This window comes from Vigna umbellata, chromosome 8, assembly GCF_029865625.1.
Source record: "Vigna umbellata cultivar VRB3 chromosome 8, Vumbellata_1.0, whole genome shotgun sequence".
Classification (NCBI taxonomy): domain Eukaryota; kingdom Viridiplantae; phylum Streptophyta; class Magnoliopsida; order Fabales; family Fabaceae; genus Vigna; species Vigna umbellata.
In genome coordinates, this window is record NC_142172.1 from 42,209,942 (window position 1) to 42,223,579 (window position 13,638).

At 31.7% G+C, this 13,638-nt stretch overlaps 2 protein-coding genes across 2 annotated transcripts; one reads left to right on the top strand and one right to left on the bottom strand.

Moving 5' to 3' along the window:
• Positions 1-1,187: 1,187 nt before the first annotated feature.
• On the bottom strand, positions 1,188-3,374 carry WRKY27 (WRKY DNA-binding protein 27). The gene is made up of 3 exons (XM_047321709.2): positions 2,269-3,374; positions 2,046-2,159; positions 1,188-1,934 (listed from the first exon to the last, which is right to left on the bottom strand). The coding sequence occupies exons 1-3, from the start codon at positions 2,769-2,771 to the stop codon at positions 1,589-1,591; spliced, it is 963 nt and encodes a 320-aa protein (XP_047177665.1). The 5' UTR covers positions 2,772-3,374; the 3' UTR covers positions 1,188-1,588.
• A 2,599-nt stretch (positions 3,375-5,973) lies between these two features.
• On the top strand, positions 5,974-10,469 carry LOC148194767 (protein LONGIFOLIA 1-like). Its single transcript, XM_088097268.1, has 2 exons — positions 5,974-5,990; positions 9,446-10,469. Exons 1-2 carry the CDS (start codon positions 5,974-5,976, stop codon positions 10,467-10,469), a joined length of 1,041 nt encoding a protein of 346 aa, XP_087953394.1.
• Positions 10,470-13,638: the final 3,169 nt, after the last annotated feature.

A 13,638-nucleotide genomic window follows, 5' to 3' on the forward strand; every position in this document is an offset into this window, starting at 1 on the left:
ACGCTTTGATGCTAGGGACATTCTTTTGTGATAATGTAACACTTTATCTTATTTACCAAATACTCTATACATATATGATATTAAGGAATACTATGATGTAATCAAACTACCAAGATTTTGTCATATATACAATTAATATTTGAATATTTACACCAATAAATATATTTCAGAATATTTTCTAACCATTTTAAGTTCACAAAAGCTGAGAGAGTCTTATTAAACCGAATATATTTGACTCTAAAATATTAACATTATAAATTTATAACTTTATCATCATTAATTAATTTATAACTTTAGACTCCCTTAAATTTCAAATTCATAATAATGTTTGTTAGGGAGAATGATTCCTTATTCAAATGTTTAAATGTTTATAGTATTTGAGAGAGGCGCATATTTATGTTCCCTTTGTTCAGCACACATGGGAAAGTGAAAACTCTAGCTTGATGTGTTGAAAATATAAAGTAAACACTGAAGAAGGTGCACGTGAGAGTATGACTAAGTCAGAGAGCCATATCATCTCCAATTCAATTTTTCCTTAATTAATTATACCTTACTTGGCCATTTGGTCATATAACAACTCACATATTTAGACTTAAAGCGCGTGTTGCATTGCGTCATGTAACAACCATTTAACAAAAGCATTTCATGTATCACGTTCACTCTCTTCAACACATCCTTCTTGTTTGGTTCTTCTCAACATTTGACCCTATCTTGTTAGGTTTCACCCAAGTTATATTAAAATCCATGTATCAAACATGTTTATAATTTGAAAACTTTAGAGAATTTGGTCTCAAGAATATATCACAATCAAGCTGAAACCCATAACTTTCATTTGGATGGGTATGAAACGTTTGTATTTATCTTATTTACACGAATGGAATCATAACGATTAAAAATATCACAGAAATTGAGATTAAACTTCGTATCAATTTTAGATTGGATGTGCTTTGGCGTCATGTCTTGCCGTGTTCATGATGATTAGAAACTTCTAGGTTTGACATGTTCACCAATCTTGTTAATCAAAAAATAATCTCTGTTTTGTTTTCTTAACAACGTATTTGATATTTCCTTATTTTCATTCTTAATATATATTAATATAAGAAGCTTTCAACCTAATCGCGCGTATTAAAAAAGTAATTTATTCAATTTACATTGTTGAATTTAATTATACAATAAATTTATTCTCTTTATTAATCATTTTTAATTTTTATTAATAACAAACATTTTCATAATATTTACTGAAGAAATACAATTTAACGAATAAAAAGTATAAAATTACGTGGCAGATACTGAGATTACCCACGTGGCTCATCTTAGGTGGCAGATTCTCGAGGAACAAAACCACGCCAAAGATCCAACTGTGACGGCTTCGATTTGAAGGATTAGAATGATCCTACGGTCATCGATGAAGGTAATAATTCAAAGGCGCAATCACGTGAACTGAAACCGGTCCAGGAGATCCGAAGAGCACATGATTTGAAACTGGTTCGCAATAAGTTAAAACCAAACGGGTTTTGTTCTTCGAGCCCGAGTACGAGACGACGTCACTTCGATGCAAAACTTGTTGCTCAAGCAGGCGGTGATGGGGTCATCGGATGTCACCGTCATCGTCCATGTCGGTTTCCATGTCCGGGTCAGGTTCAACGTCGCCGGCTTCTGGTGGATCTTCCGACGGCGACGTTGGAGAGAGTGGTGGAGAAGAAGAAGAAGAAGAAAAGGGGGCGGCTTGGAAGGAGAGTGACCCGTGTAAAGCCGGCGGATTCGTTGTCGGATTTTTACTTCGGGTACTTCCGGCGAGGGAGTTCCGGTGGGTTGGCCGGGGATGCGAGTGGTCTCCGGTGTACGTAACGATGAACACATCGGTTTCAGTGTTACTCCGTTCAACTTGTTTTCGAGCCATACAACCTTTGGAGCTGCTACACCTATAGTAATTCCTAGGAATATGTGTGTGTAATTAGGTATTAGCATTTTCCCGAGAAACAATCAGAAACTGAATGGAAAGTTCGAAGAGAATTTTAATTTATGAGTACATGCAGGTGATGTACCTTGGATACGGAGAACCCTTAATTGGTTTTTGTCCGTATTTTCGCCACGCCCACAAATCTGCCGAGAGTTTATCTGCGGTTACCTGACACACCATTTTCTTCTGTTGGCTTTTTCTACAAAACAAGAAAAGGGAATCGTAAATGTAAATATACTGTTTTTATAGGTGTTTATTTGAAAGTTGGATTATTTGGGTTGCAAAGGAAAGAAAGAAAAAGTTGAGACCTTTTTCTTGATTTGGGTGTTTGAGGTTGTGCGTTTGGTGAAACTGTGGGTGAATTGTTCTGGGGTGTATGAAATTCCTGTTTATGAAGTAACTGTAGTTGATTCTGTTGCTGTTGTTGATGGTCAGGGAATCTATTAAAACTGGGAGTGGAGGGTTCTGGCAGAAAATGAGGCAAAATGGGAAGGTGGTCACTAATTTGCTGGCTTTCCTGTTGGGCAAAATAAGGGGAATTAGGATTGATGCGAGGAGCACTGAGGGTAGTGGCGTTGGTGGTGGTGGGGTTAAAGGGTGAAAAGAATCGGTGTAGCTGGTGAAACTCATTTGGTATGGGTTGGACTGTATTGGGAAAGGAAAATGCATCGTATCTGTCTTCCTTGAGAAAGGAAGTGAAGAGAGAAGATGAAGTAGTATCGGTGGTGGTTTCTGGAATTGCTGCGGTGGAAGTATTGGTAGCTGATTGGCAGCTTCTGACGATGGCAAAGAGATCCCAGTCCTCATCCATGTATGTACGCAGGGCAAAGAGAGTTTTGGAAGAAAATAGGGCAGAAAAGATGGCGCTGACTTTTGGGTGAATGGAAAGAGAAAGGGGAGAGGAAGAAGCAAGAGGGGTTGGTGGAGCACTGACTGAGTTCGGCAATTAATTATTTATACTTGAAAATTTGAAAAGAGGGAGAGAGATTGTATGTGAAAGAGGAACTTTGTAGGGGTTGGGGGAGTTAGACAGATATGCTTTGCTTGCTTAGTTGGTATTTTTCTTTATGTCCAAAAATAAAATAGAGAAAATTTTGGCTTTTTCATTGACATTGTGAAAATGTCAAAGGGGGACCTAAGTTAAGGGTGATATGATGATGATTCTGATGGCATGATCTGAGTGGGAAAGTTCGTGTCCTATTCTCACACTCACATTCACAGTTGTTAACAAACAGCATTGGGATCTGATTGGGCACTGCATCAAATGAAGCGTGGAGGGTACCTACAGGCTCCTCACGCGCCCTTCTGTCGCGTTGGAGTCACTCTGTGTCATCTTCTTCTGCATGACATGACTTATAACTGAGCCACAACTTGTGATATCCATCTACTCTGGTTTTCGTTGAAGTTAGACAACCAAATGTTATTCGTGTTATACTTTAATATATAGACAAACCAGGGAAATATACTTTTGTCGAAACAATGATTATTTTGATGTTTTAAAAAATATTTTAACTATACAAATGAATTATTCGTATATACATATTATCCAAAATATTATGTATACTAGTTTATAAAATTGATATCAAAATACACATATATAATATTGTATGAAACATAGTATAACATAATTGAATGTTCGATGTTCAATTAGATATAAGTTGAATTTACACTATAATACTCAAGTTAACTTCTTATATAGGAGAAGAAAGGAAAACGACTTCGTCAGCGAAAAATCAAATGCAAAATCGTTCTTTTCAAGAGACGAGAAAAAGGATTAACACGTATACTCAATAGGATACAATCTCTTTTATTTAATTAGTTCTTCTACAACAATTTTTTTAATTTTGTTTCTGGTTTTGAATTAATCATTAGCCTTTGTTCACTTGGAGTCATGGTACTGTTTACAAAGATTAGCACAGATGGATTTAAGATTGTTTTCATGTTCATTTGAACGTATTTGGAAGCAAAGAAAAGAGGTGATTTGGGGGATGGGGGATTTTTTCATCTTCGCTGTGCAGGAGAGATTTGAGGATATATGAATTCAAAACCTTTCTTGCCCCCTGCACGTTTGTTTTCTTTGCCCTATGAAGAATTAGTTTCATGACAAGCTAAACCCTTTTTATTTTTGTAAATTTATTTAATAATAATAATAATAATAATAACAAAATAAAATAATAATAATACAATTTTTTTCATGTTAAAATTAATTTTATTTTTTTGTCTTCTTATAATAATTTTTACAATTATATATAATGTTAACCATTATAATTTTATATTATTTTTATTATTAAGGATATTTTGGTAATCTTTAATATATATCAATTAAACAATTTTTTTTATCTATCACATTGGCCTACACTAATTTTTATAAACTTTACTTTTAAATTAACTCTCACTCACCTTCAAATCTACTCAAATAAACAACAAAAAATTTACACTCAAATTCATTCACTCACTCTCCCCCAAATCATCTCCTCCAAGTGTACATAACCTAGGCGATAGATGTTATTCCAGAACAGTGAAACATAGGCTTAATTACCTACTTAGTCCCCATGTTAGGAGGTAATTTTCTGTTTAGTACCCAGTTTTAAAAATGTAGGTATTTGGTACCTATGTTTTGAAATTTGTATCAATTCAATCCTATCCAGTTAACGGCGTTATAATTGATGCGAGAAATCCCAGGCTATCATTAACGTCCTTAATTTCTCGCATCAATTATAACGCCGTTAACTGGATAGGATTGAATTGATACAAATTTCAAAACATAGGTACCAAATGCCTACATTTTTAAAATCGGGTACTAAACAGAAAATTACCTCCTAACATGGGGACTAAGTAGGTAATTAAGCCTGAAACATATATGTGATAAGTACCCTAAAACAATTGGAAGCAATTTTTCACTTAACAATTGTTTTAAGACGTGATGATATATATCAATTGAAATTTCATTATCATATAATGAATATGAAATATAATTAATAAAAATGAAAATCATATTTCTCACAATGCAATTTATGATATTATTTATAGTATTCATGTATCTTTACCTACATTAGTATGAGCTTGGATATTATTTACAGCTTGGATATTATTTACATTATTTTAGTATAACGAGAGTGTTTGATAATTGCAGGATAGTCAGTGTGTTATAGTTATTAATTTTGCTAGATCGACATGTAATTGGTCACTATTTAATAATAGTTACATGTCATGCAGATTAGACATGTTTAGATACAATTACTTAAAATTATTTGATCATATAATCTTTATTATATTGTCCAAAAATAATATATTAATATGATGGAGAGATACTTACTTGTATATAAGATAACCAAATATATATATATATATATATATATTTGTTAATTTATACCAAAATTTAGTTGATAAAAATATCTTCATATATTAAAAAAAACATATTTCAAACATAAAAATATTTTAATAATTTTATTTTTATTTTAAAATTAAAAATAAAATAAAATAAAAAATTATTAAAATACTTTTCATCTTAACACTTAAAATCGATAATATATAAAAATATTTTTTCTGTCTAAATTTTATTTAAGAAGTTACGAAAATTAACAAATCCGTATATATAAATATATATAAATATATATATATATATATATATATATATATATATATATTATAATAATATTATTATTATCATTGTTATTATAGAATTTAATGTAAATAATTTGTATACATTTTATTTATTTTGAAGATAGTTTTATAATTAAAAAATAATTAAGTTTAAAAGATGATTAAATTGAAAAAATATTAAATTTAAAGAAAATATTTTAACTTTACTTAAACAATGGACATCAAAAGAGAGAATTCTTATATATATATATATATATATATATATATATATATATATATATATATATATATATATATATATATATATGTATAAAATATGGAAGATAAATAATTAAAAAAATTACATATTAGAAACGTGTGTATTTTGGTGACATCTAAAGAAGTTAAAAAGGAAAAGAAAAGAAATCGAAATGCACGCGCTAAATCGGTCAGTGTGTCCCTTTGAAGGTTGACAGAAAAGATTGCAGCTTTCCAGAATACATGGGTTTGGAAAGTGACAAAAACCATAGCCATTAAATTTGGGAAATCGTTGAATCTCCACTTAATTTCTGGCAAACATAATACATCGACACATTCATCTTACAATGGAATCAAACCATTTCACTATATCTACACATCACTCCTTCTTTCAAAATTATTCTTTTTAATCTTTTCTTTTTATCAACATATAATTTATTTATTATATATATTTTTATCCTTTTCTATTCTAAGGTCCCAAAATAAATTTGACATGTCTACCGCTTTATTTTTCCATATAAACTTGAAAAGAAAAATAAAAGAAATAAAGTGAAAAAAAATACGCTACATAGTAAAGCAATGTATGATGAAAATGTAAATTTTAAAGGGATGAAAAATAAATAAAGGTTCTATTTAAAAGAAAAAGTTTTCGTCCTATTGAAACTAAAACATATTGAATCCTAAATAAAATGATTAGCAATCCTTTGACGCAAATTAACAAAAAAGTTAACAAAGTATAATAACAAAAGTCACCTAAATGTTGTTGTTTCAAAAGTTAAAATGCATTTCTATTGTCATTTATTATTAATAAATTACTTTTTCAAAATATTTTTCAATTTATATCTTTTAAGCTCTTTTTATTGTAGAAGCGAAGGAAAAAATAAAAAATAGTAGGCTTAATACCCTATTTTGTCTCCAATTTCGCTCGAGAATGTCAAATTAGTCCATCTTTTAAAAGCGTGTGTCAATTACGTCCTTACTTAATAAAATTTATATCAATGAAATTCCTTCCGTTAAATCCGTACAAACGGTCCGTTTGTACGGATTTAACGGAAGGAATTTCATTGATATAAATTTTATTAAGTAAGGACATAATTGACACACGCTTTTAAAAGATGGACTAATTTGACATTGTCGAGCGAAACTGAGGGCAAAATAGGGTATCAAGCCAAAATAGTATATGTGTTTTGACCTAAAAGGAAAGTAAATTGTTTGAGTAGAAAAAGTGTGGTTTTAACGTGTTATTAGTTTACAGGGCATAGGTGAGTATCAAAGTTACTAGCTACTAGAAAGAAGCCACTAATTATTTCTGAGGCATCTTTGATGACAGTGAAACTGAATGATTCTTCAGTGATAACAGTAACTGCTAAAAATAAATGAAAAAAAGAAGTTTTGTAAGGGACCACCACTATGAAATCTGATGCAAACCCATTAATTTGTGCCCTTGGTTGTGGGAGGGGTCCAAAATTTGGAGGTAAAAGAATGAAATCTTTCAACCATTGCCCTTCATCGTTGGTTCCTTTAATTAGTACGTGTTTGGTTGGCAGCTTCGGTCAATGGAATACCCTACAAAACTTCTCTTACACTTGAACAACAAACAAAAACCAAAAACACTATTTTCCACATTTCCATCCCTTCATATGCCTTAACCTGGTAATAAACTAGTGTTTTAGATTTTTCAGATCCTAAGACTGATATCGTTTGTGACTCTAATACCACAAAACATGCAACTTTGTTATGCTTTAAACAATAAGTTCACACTTTTTCACTAATTACTTATTCAATCGTCATCTTTACGTACAGATTTCACTAACTTTAACTATAAGAAGTATTGTATTTACCAAAAAAGAAAAGTCTTTTGTTTCAAGAATTCACAAAAACAAATTCCCAAAGTTTAAAGTACCTTAAGAAAGTGGCCTTATCTGAAATAAAAGTACCATGGAGTGCATTAAGATGATGATTTAAAAAAGCAATAGGTGTGAATGCGATGAAGTACTAAATCTTGTTTTGTTGAAAACAAGGAACCTCCATTAGTCTTATAACTTTACTTGTTCCTTAAATTCCTTTTTAAAAGTCAAGTTTATTTGAAAAAAAATATATTAATTATGACCTAATAATTTACTTTGACTTTTAACTTCACTAAATTTTCTTCACAAGATTATTCATAAGAACAGGTTCATGAATCACGCTAAACACCAAAAGATGTCATTTGACTCCTACTTTATGAAGAGTGTGAGGACGGGATTTCACTCTTCTAAGATGATAAATTCTTCTTGTTAAACAATACTAAACCAAATAACTTTTAAGTAAACTAATGACTCAACTAAATTTTGGAAGAAAATTTAGAGCAAACATAAAAAAAAAGACAACTAATATATGAAATTTTAATATTGAATTCTGTAAAATAAGTTTAGCCATTTCAAAAATTTCTTATTCAACCTAACTTTTTTTCACCTTTAGATAGCAAGTTCACTATATTTTCTCTCAAACATAAAATTGATAAAAAAAAACACATGCTAATGAACCACATGAAACAACAAAATATGTCAAGATCTCATCTACCTCACATTTACATTTATTTATTTATAAATAACTCAAAAGCATTTTCTTAAGAAATATTTTTTAAATATTATTGAATTATTATTTACTTTCTTTCATGATCAATATCACACCTTGTTTTTATCTCATTTTTAATCACTCATTTTTTTTACAATAATCTCCCGTGCATAAAAAAATGGGATTTTATTAACCAAGTAAAAGTAAAAACAAAGTGTATTAGTAGAATTTTTTTCATAATAGATCTATTTTAATTTTGTTTTGGTAAATGAACTCCCCTTACCAAATATTATTTATTATAACAGACTTGTTGGTTATTTATATTGTGAATTCAGTTTTTACTCCTTGAGATAACAACACTGATGACAAATGACAAAAGAATCAATTAAAATGTAATTTATGACGGATGAAATTCTTAAATATAATTAATGTTGTTATATTACTCTTTGAAATTTAAATGTGAATCTAAACATGAAAAAATTGAACATCTTATAAAATATTAAACTATAAATCTATTTTTTAAAATTTTGGATCGAAGTAGTATCAATCTTTATGTAGATCGGTCTTATATTTTATTGATATTATTTTTTCCCGATTGAATTCTCTTTTTAAAATACTTATTAATAGTATCAAAGTTAATGATTTATCTAGATGATAAGATATAATATGAATAAAAGAATCTTAGATATACAAATTTCTTATATATTAAAATTCTTTTCTTATGTATTTTATTTGTGTTGTTTTTTCTTGGTAAATTCTTTATTTGAAAGGCTAAGAGGAAATCTAGAATTTAGAATTTAGAGAGTAAAATTTTAACAAGATTTTCTAATTTTTTCCCAATAATGAATGAAATATAGGATAAAAAAATCAATATTAAAAGAAGTAAATTCTAACTAGTTTTCCAACATGATTAACTCTATTTCATCTTACCGAATAGATTCTGAATACTGAATTCTCAACCTAAATATTAAATAAATAAGGTTTAATGTCTCGGTAGGTCCCTATTTTCGGCGTGAATCTCAAATAGGTTCCTTTTCTTTTCGGCGTCTCAATTGGGTCCCCATTTTTGTAAAATTGTAACAATTAAAGGCTTACCGTTAAATTGGACAAACGGCCGTTTAATTGTTTATTAGGATCCACAGAATCATCAGGAACTTCAATGTCTTCATCTTCTCGTTCATCTAGCATGTCATCCCTGGAGTTCAGCAGAGCAATTCAGATAGAACCACCGTCAATAATCAGTCCAATGAAAATTCCAGAGAATTCTAATCCAGAAATAGAAGTGAAGCAACATGGCAACAAAGGCCCTCACTCCCTTGATTTCTATGACATTGTGAAAGATTCAATGCATAGAGATGTTCAAGGATTGTCTGTAAAAATTGTGGCTAAAGGGGAAAAGAAAGGTAGAATCTTGAAACACGTTGATTCTCCCAGGCCTTTGGAGCCCCCAAAACCTGTAAATATGGTTGCTTGGGATTCACCGAGACTCTCTTATGACGGGAGGGACACACAAGATTCATTAAAGTCTGCTAGAAAACCTAAGGAACTCCCAAGGCTTTCCTTGGACAGCAGAGAAGGATCCATCAAAAGCTTCAATGAAGGAACAAAATGTCGTGGCCTTCTGAAGGGTCTACAGAAAGGGTATGGTAGCTCTGGCACAATGTTTAAGCAGCTGCAGGAACCAGAAACTTCTAGAAGATCATCCAGTGTTGTAGCAAGGTTGATGGGACTAAAAACCTTCCCAGACTGTACAGAAGCCTGTGATACTCAACCACGGATCTATTCCAGCAAAAATGAGTCAGATGCAGAATCTTGCACAAATGAGAGTGCATCAATGAAAGGGTCTACCTTTCTTCAGTTTCGGAGGGATGCTTCAATCCTCAATGCGACACCCTATTCACGGTTTTCCCTAGAATCTGAAGCAAGCCAAGGTTCTCAAATACATGTTTCCAAGAGAAGTGACTCTTCAGCAAAAGCATCAAACCAATCGCTCTCTGTATATGGGGAGATTGAAAAGAGGATAGCAGATATAGAGTTCAAAAACTCTGGAAAGGATCTCAGAGCGCTTAAACAGATTCTTGATGCAATGCAGAGATATGGGTCCTGCGCCTAACTGAAAACACTGCCCATGCCACGTAATAAACAATTAAACGGCCGTTTGTCCAATTTGACGGTAGGTCTTTAATTGTTACAATTTTACAAAAATAGGGATCCAATTGAGACGCCCAAAAGAAAAGGGACCTATTTGAGATTCACGCCGAAAATAGGGACCTACCGAGACATTAAACCAATAAATAAAGGGCAGACAAGTTCATTTACGAATTTTTTTTCCGAATGGTTTTATCCAAAAAAAAAAGGTATATAGAAACTTAATAAAATTTTCCACTTTCTTTGAACACAATTGAATAGAAGTGGAAGGTGGTTGTAGCGTGGAAAGCAAGAGAATTAGGAACACAGTCCTTTCCTTTGGCCATTCCACCACTCACTAAACACATACACTATAACCAGAGTACTTCTTTCCACTCACTACACACGTGTCATCCTATCATTTCACTTTTCCACCCTTTCACTATCTGCAATGAATTAGATAACTAAAATAATTTATTTCACACAAATAAATATTTTCTCATCCAAATAAAACTTTTACATCAGTTTCCTCATTTTTTATAATAACTAATAGCTAAGGATCATACAAGCAGAAACTTGTTTTGATTTGATGTTTTTTCCACTCTGGCATGATCAAAAGAGAAATTTATATTTTTATTAACTTTTTGAAATATTTGAATCCTTACATTTTAGTATGTTTTTACTCTCATACAAGATCAGTTAATTAAACAGAGTGTATGAGCTAGTATTGTGTGCAGTGGGAATGGGAAGAGGACTCGAACAATGATGAAAATTATGAAAGTGTTATTTGGGCAGATTTGCATTATTTGACCGATAAACGTGAAAGTAACCGAAGGCGAGGTCATTATCATATAGTAGTGGAAAGATATGCACTACTTTCCTATCAGTCTGCACTTTCTCTTTTGCATTAGAGTTGAAAAACAATAATAGCTCTATGACTTCAAAAATCACCATCTAACTTTGTGGTATAGCCACGTTAAGATAATGCATGCATTCCTAGAGGCCTTCTACAGAGATTACATTTTGCAGAATCATCCTGCTCACTGTATTTCTCACCACACACACATCAATAGTTTTATCATCTTTTTTCTTGTTAATGCACTTTTGAAGGAAACTTCATGCATTTTGCCAATATACAGGGTATGGTAGGTGATTCGAAATTCAATATAAGAAGTATGGTGACTTTTAAGGTAAAAAAAAGTTCAGAAAAAAGTGTGTTCTGGCTTCTGGTTTGTTCATTTGTTGGTGCCAATGAAGTAAATGGCTTGTCGGTGATTCATAATTTGATCCAAAGACTTGAACATAATTCAGAACACACTTCAACCAATCAGTTCATGTAAGCAAATTCGTTCCAAGTAGGAGAAAATGTTGGCGTTATTAGCAGTGATGTGCTCAATTTTTGATCACTCACACACAAATAATGCAGCAGAGGTGGAGAATATTGAAAATAGTGATTTTCTCAGGTGTTATCAACACATGGAAATCTGGTGAGTTTCCTGCTGCGAAATACACTTTTTTCTTATTCATTGATAGTGATTTTTTACTTAGAAATTTGTTCTTAGGGTAGATATGCAGTAACTGACAAATGACACATCGAATCTGCTTCCCCTTCCATCTATCTGTCATCACATCCAACATTTCATTCCATCAATCTGCTTACAATTTTATAATATTTCACAGTTGACAATAATAAACGAATAATTGAAAAGTGATAAACTTTTACCTTTTAAAAGTCAACCCAAAATTTGTGTATGCATTGTGTTCTTTCTCTGCAAAAATTTAGTATCAAGGGTGGGTTTTGGCGCAATAGTAAGGAAATGTTCGACTTCTGGAAAGGGTCCTTTTACTTATTTACCTCCATCTGACATCATTACGTGGAAGCTTCATGCACTACACGCATCTACCCTTTATAAAAGCTTCAGTACTGTAAGTACTTTAAGAGATATAAGTTCATGCTTTGCATTCTACATTTCTAGTCGCTTGAAAGTAGAACAGCTATAATGGGTGGAGCACCTACAAAGGAATCTAGGGCCCTGTTTGATATATCTATCATAGGATTTGTTCCCCCATGTTCTACGGTGTAAACTTATTGGGCAGTAAGTTATGTAACTCATATGATTCAAACCTATTAGTCGCTCCTCAGATTGAGAGCTCGTCTGTGTTTATTGCCAAAAATCATCACCTTACCACAAAATAATATTTGGCAACAAGTATCTTGGATATTTAAAATCACAATTTTGCCTCGATGATACATTCTTATATGTTTGACTACAAATACAAACATGCCCTTATTGAGTGGGAGACCTTTGTGTGAATCATGGCCTAAGTACTGTATTGAGATTCCACCTTTGTGTGAATCATGGCATATCATAAATACGGGAATGAATCAAATTGATGATAAACCATAACAGAGCACTTCTGTGAACAAGCATATATATGTTTATACTATTATGTATACTGTTGCAGTGAAGTTGATCATCACATTTGATTTGAATTTATTACAGGCATCACGATTTTTCTGCGTTAACAACTTTTGGTTAGACCCAAGGGTTTATTCAGGAGCAAAGTGCAAAGCCTGACATTTTTTCATAGTACAAAGTTTAATCACACTTCTCTGTGACATGTGTTCTCGTGACATGCGCTGTACCTCTAAACTTTACCAAGTTTTGAAATGGCTCCATTGTGCTTTTGTGTATTTGGCCATCTGATTTTGGTAGTTTGATGACACCTTGAGATGCCTGACTTTAGAAGATAAATTGCAACTCGTTGATTTGGAAATTGGCGCTTTTCATACGGCCATATATCATGTGAAATGTGTTTATTTCCTTTCTTAAATATACAGAATTGTTATATATATATATATATATATATATATATATATATATATATATATATATATATATATATATATATATATATATATATGATTCCACCCGTTTAATTTGTATGGATAAAAAACTTTAATATGTTATGATTATGCGAAATTTTGAGAGGATCCATTCTCGCATAACGTATGAAGGATAGATATGATAATAAGAGAAACTGCCTTCTCTATTACATCAGATCTTGAAGTTTCACTTCTAACGCACTGAGAACAATATGATCACAAGACAATTTCACATTGTATAGTGAAATAAGGCATAAAGTTTATTATA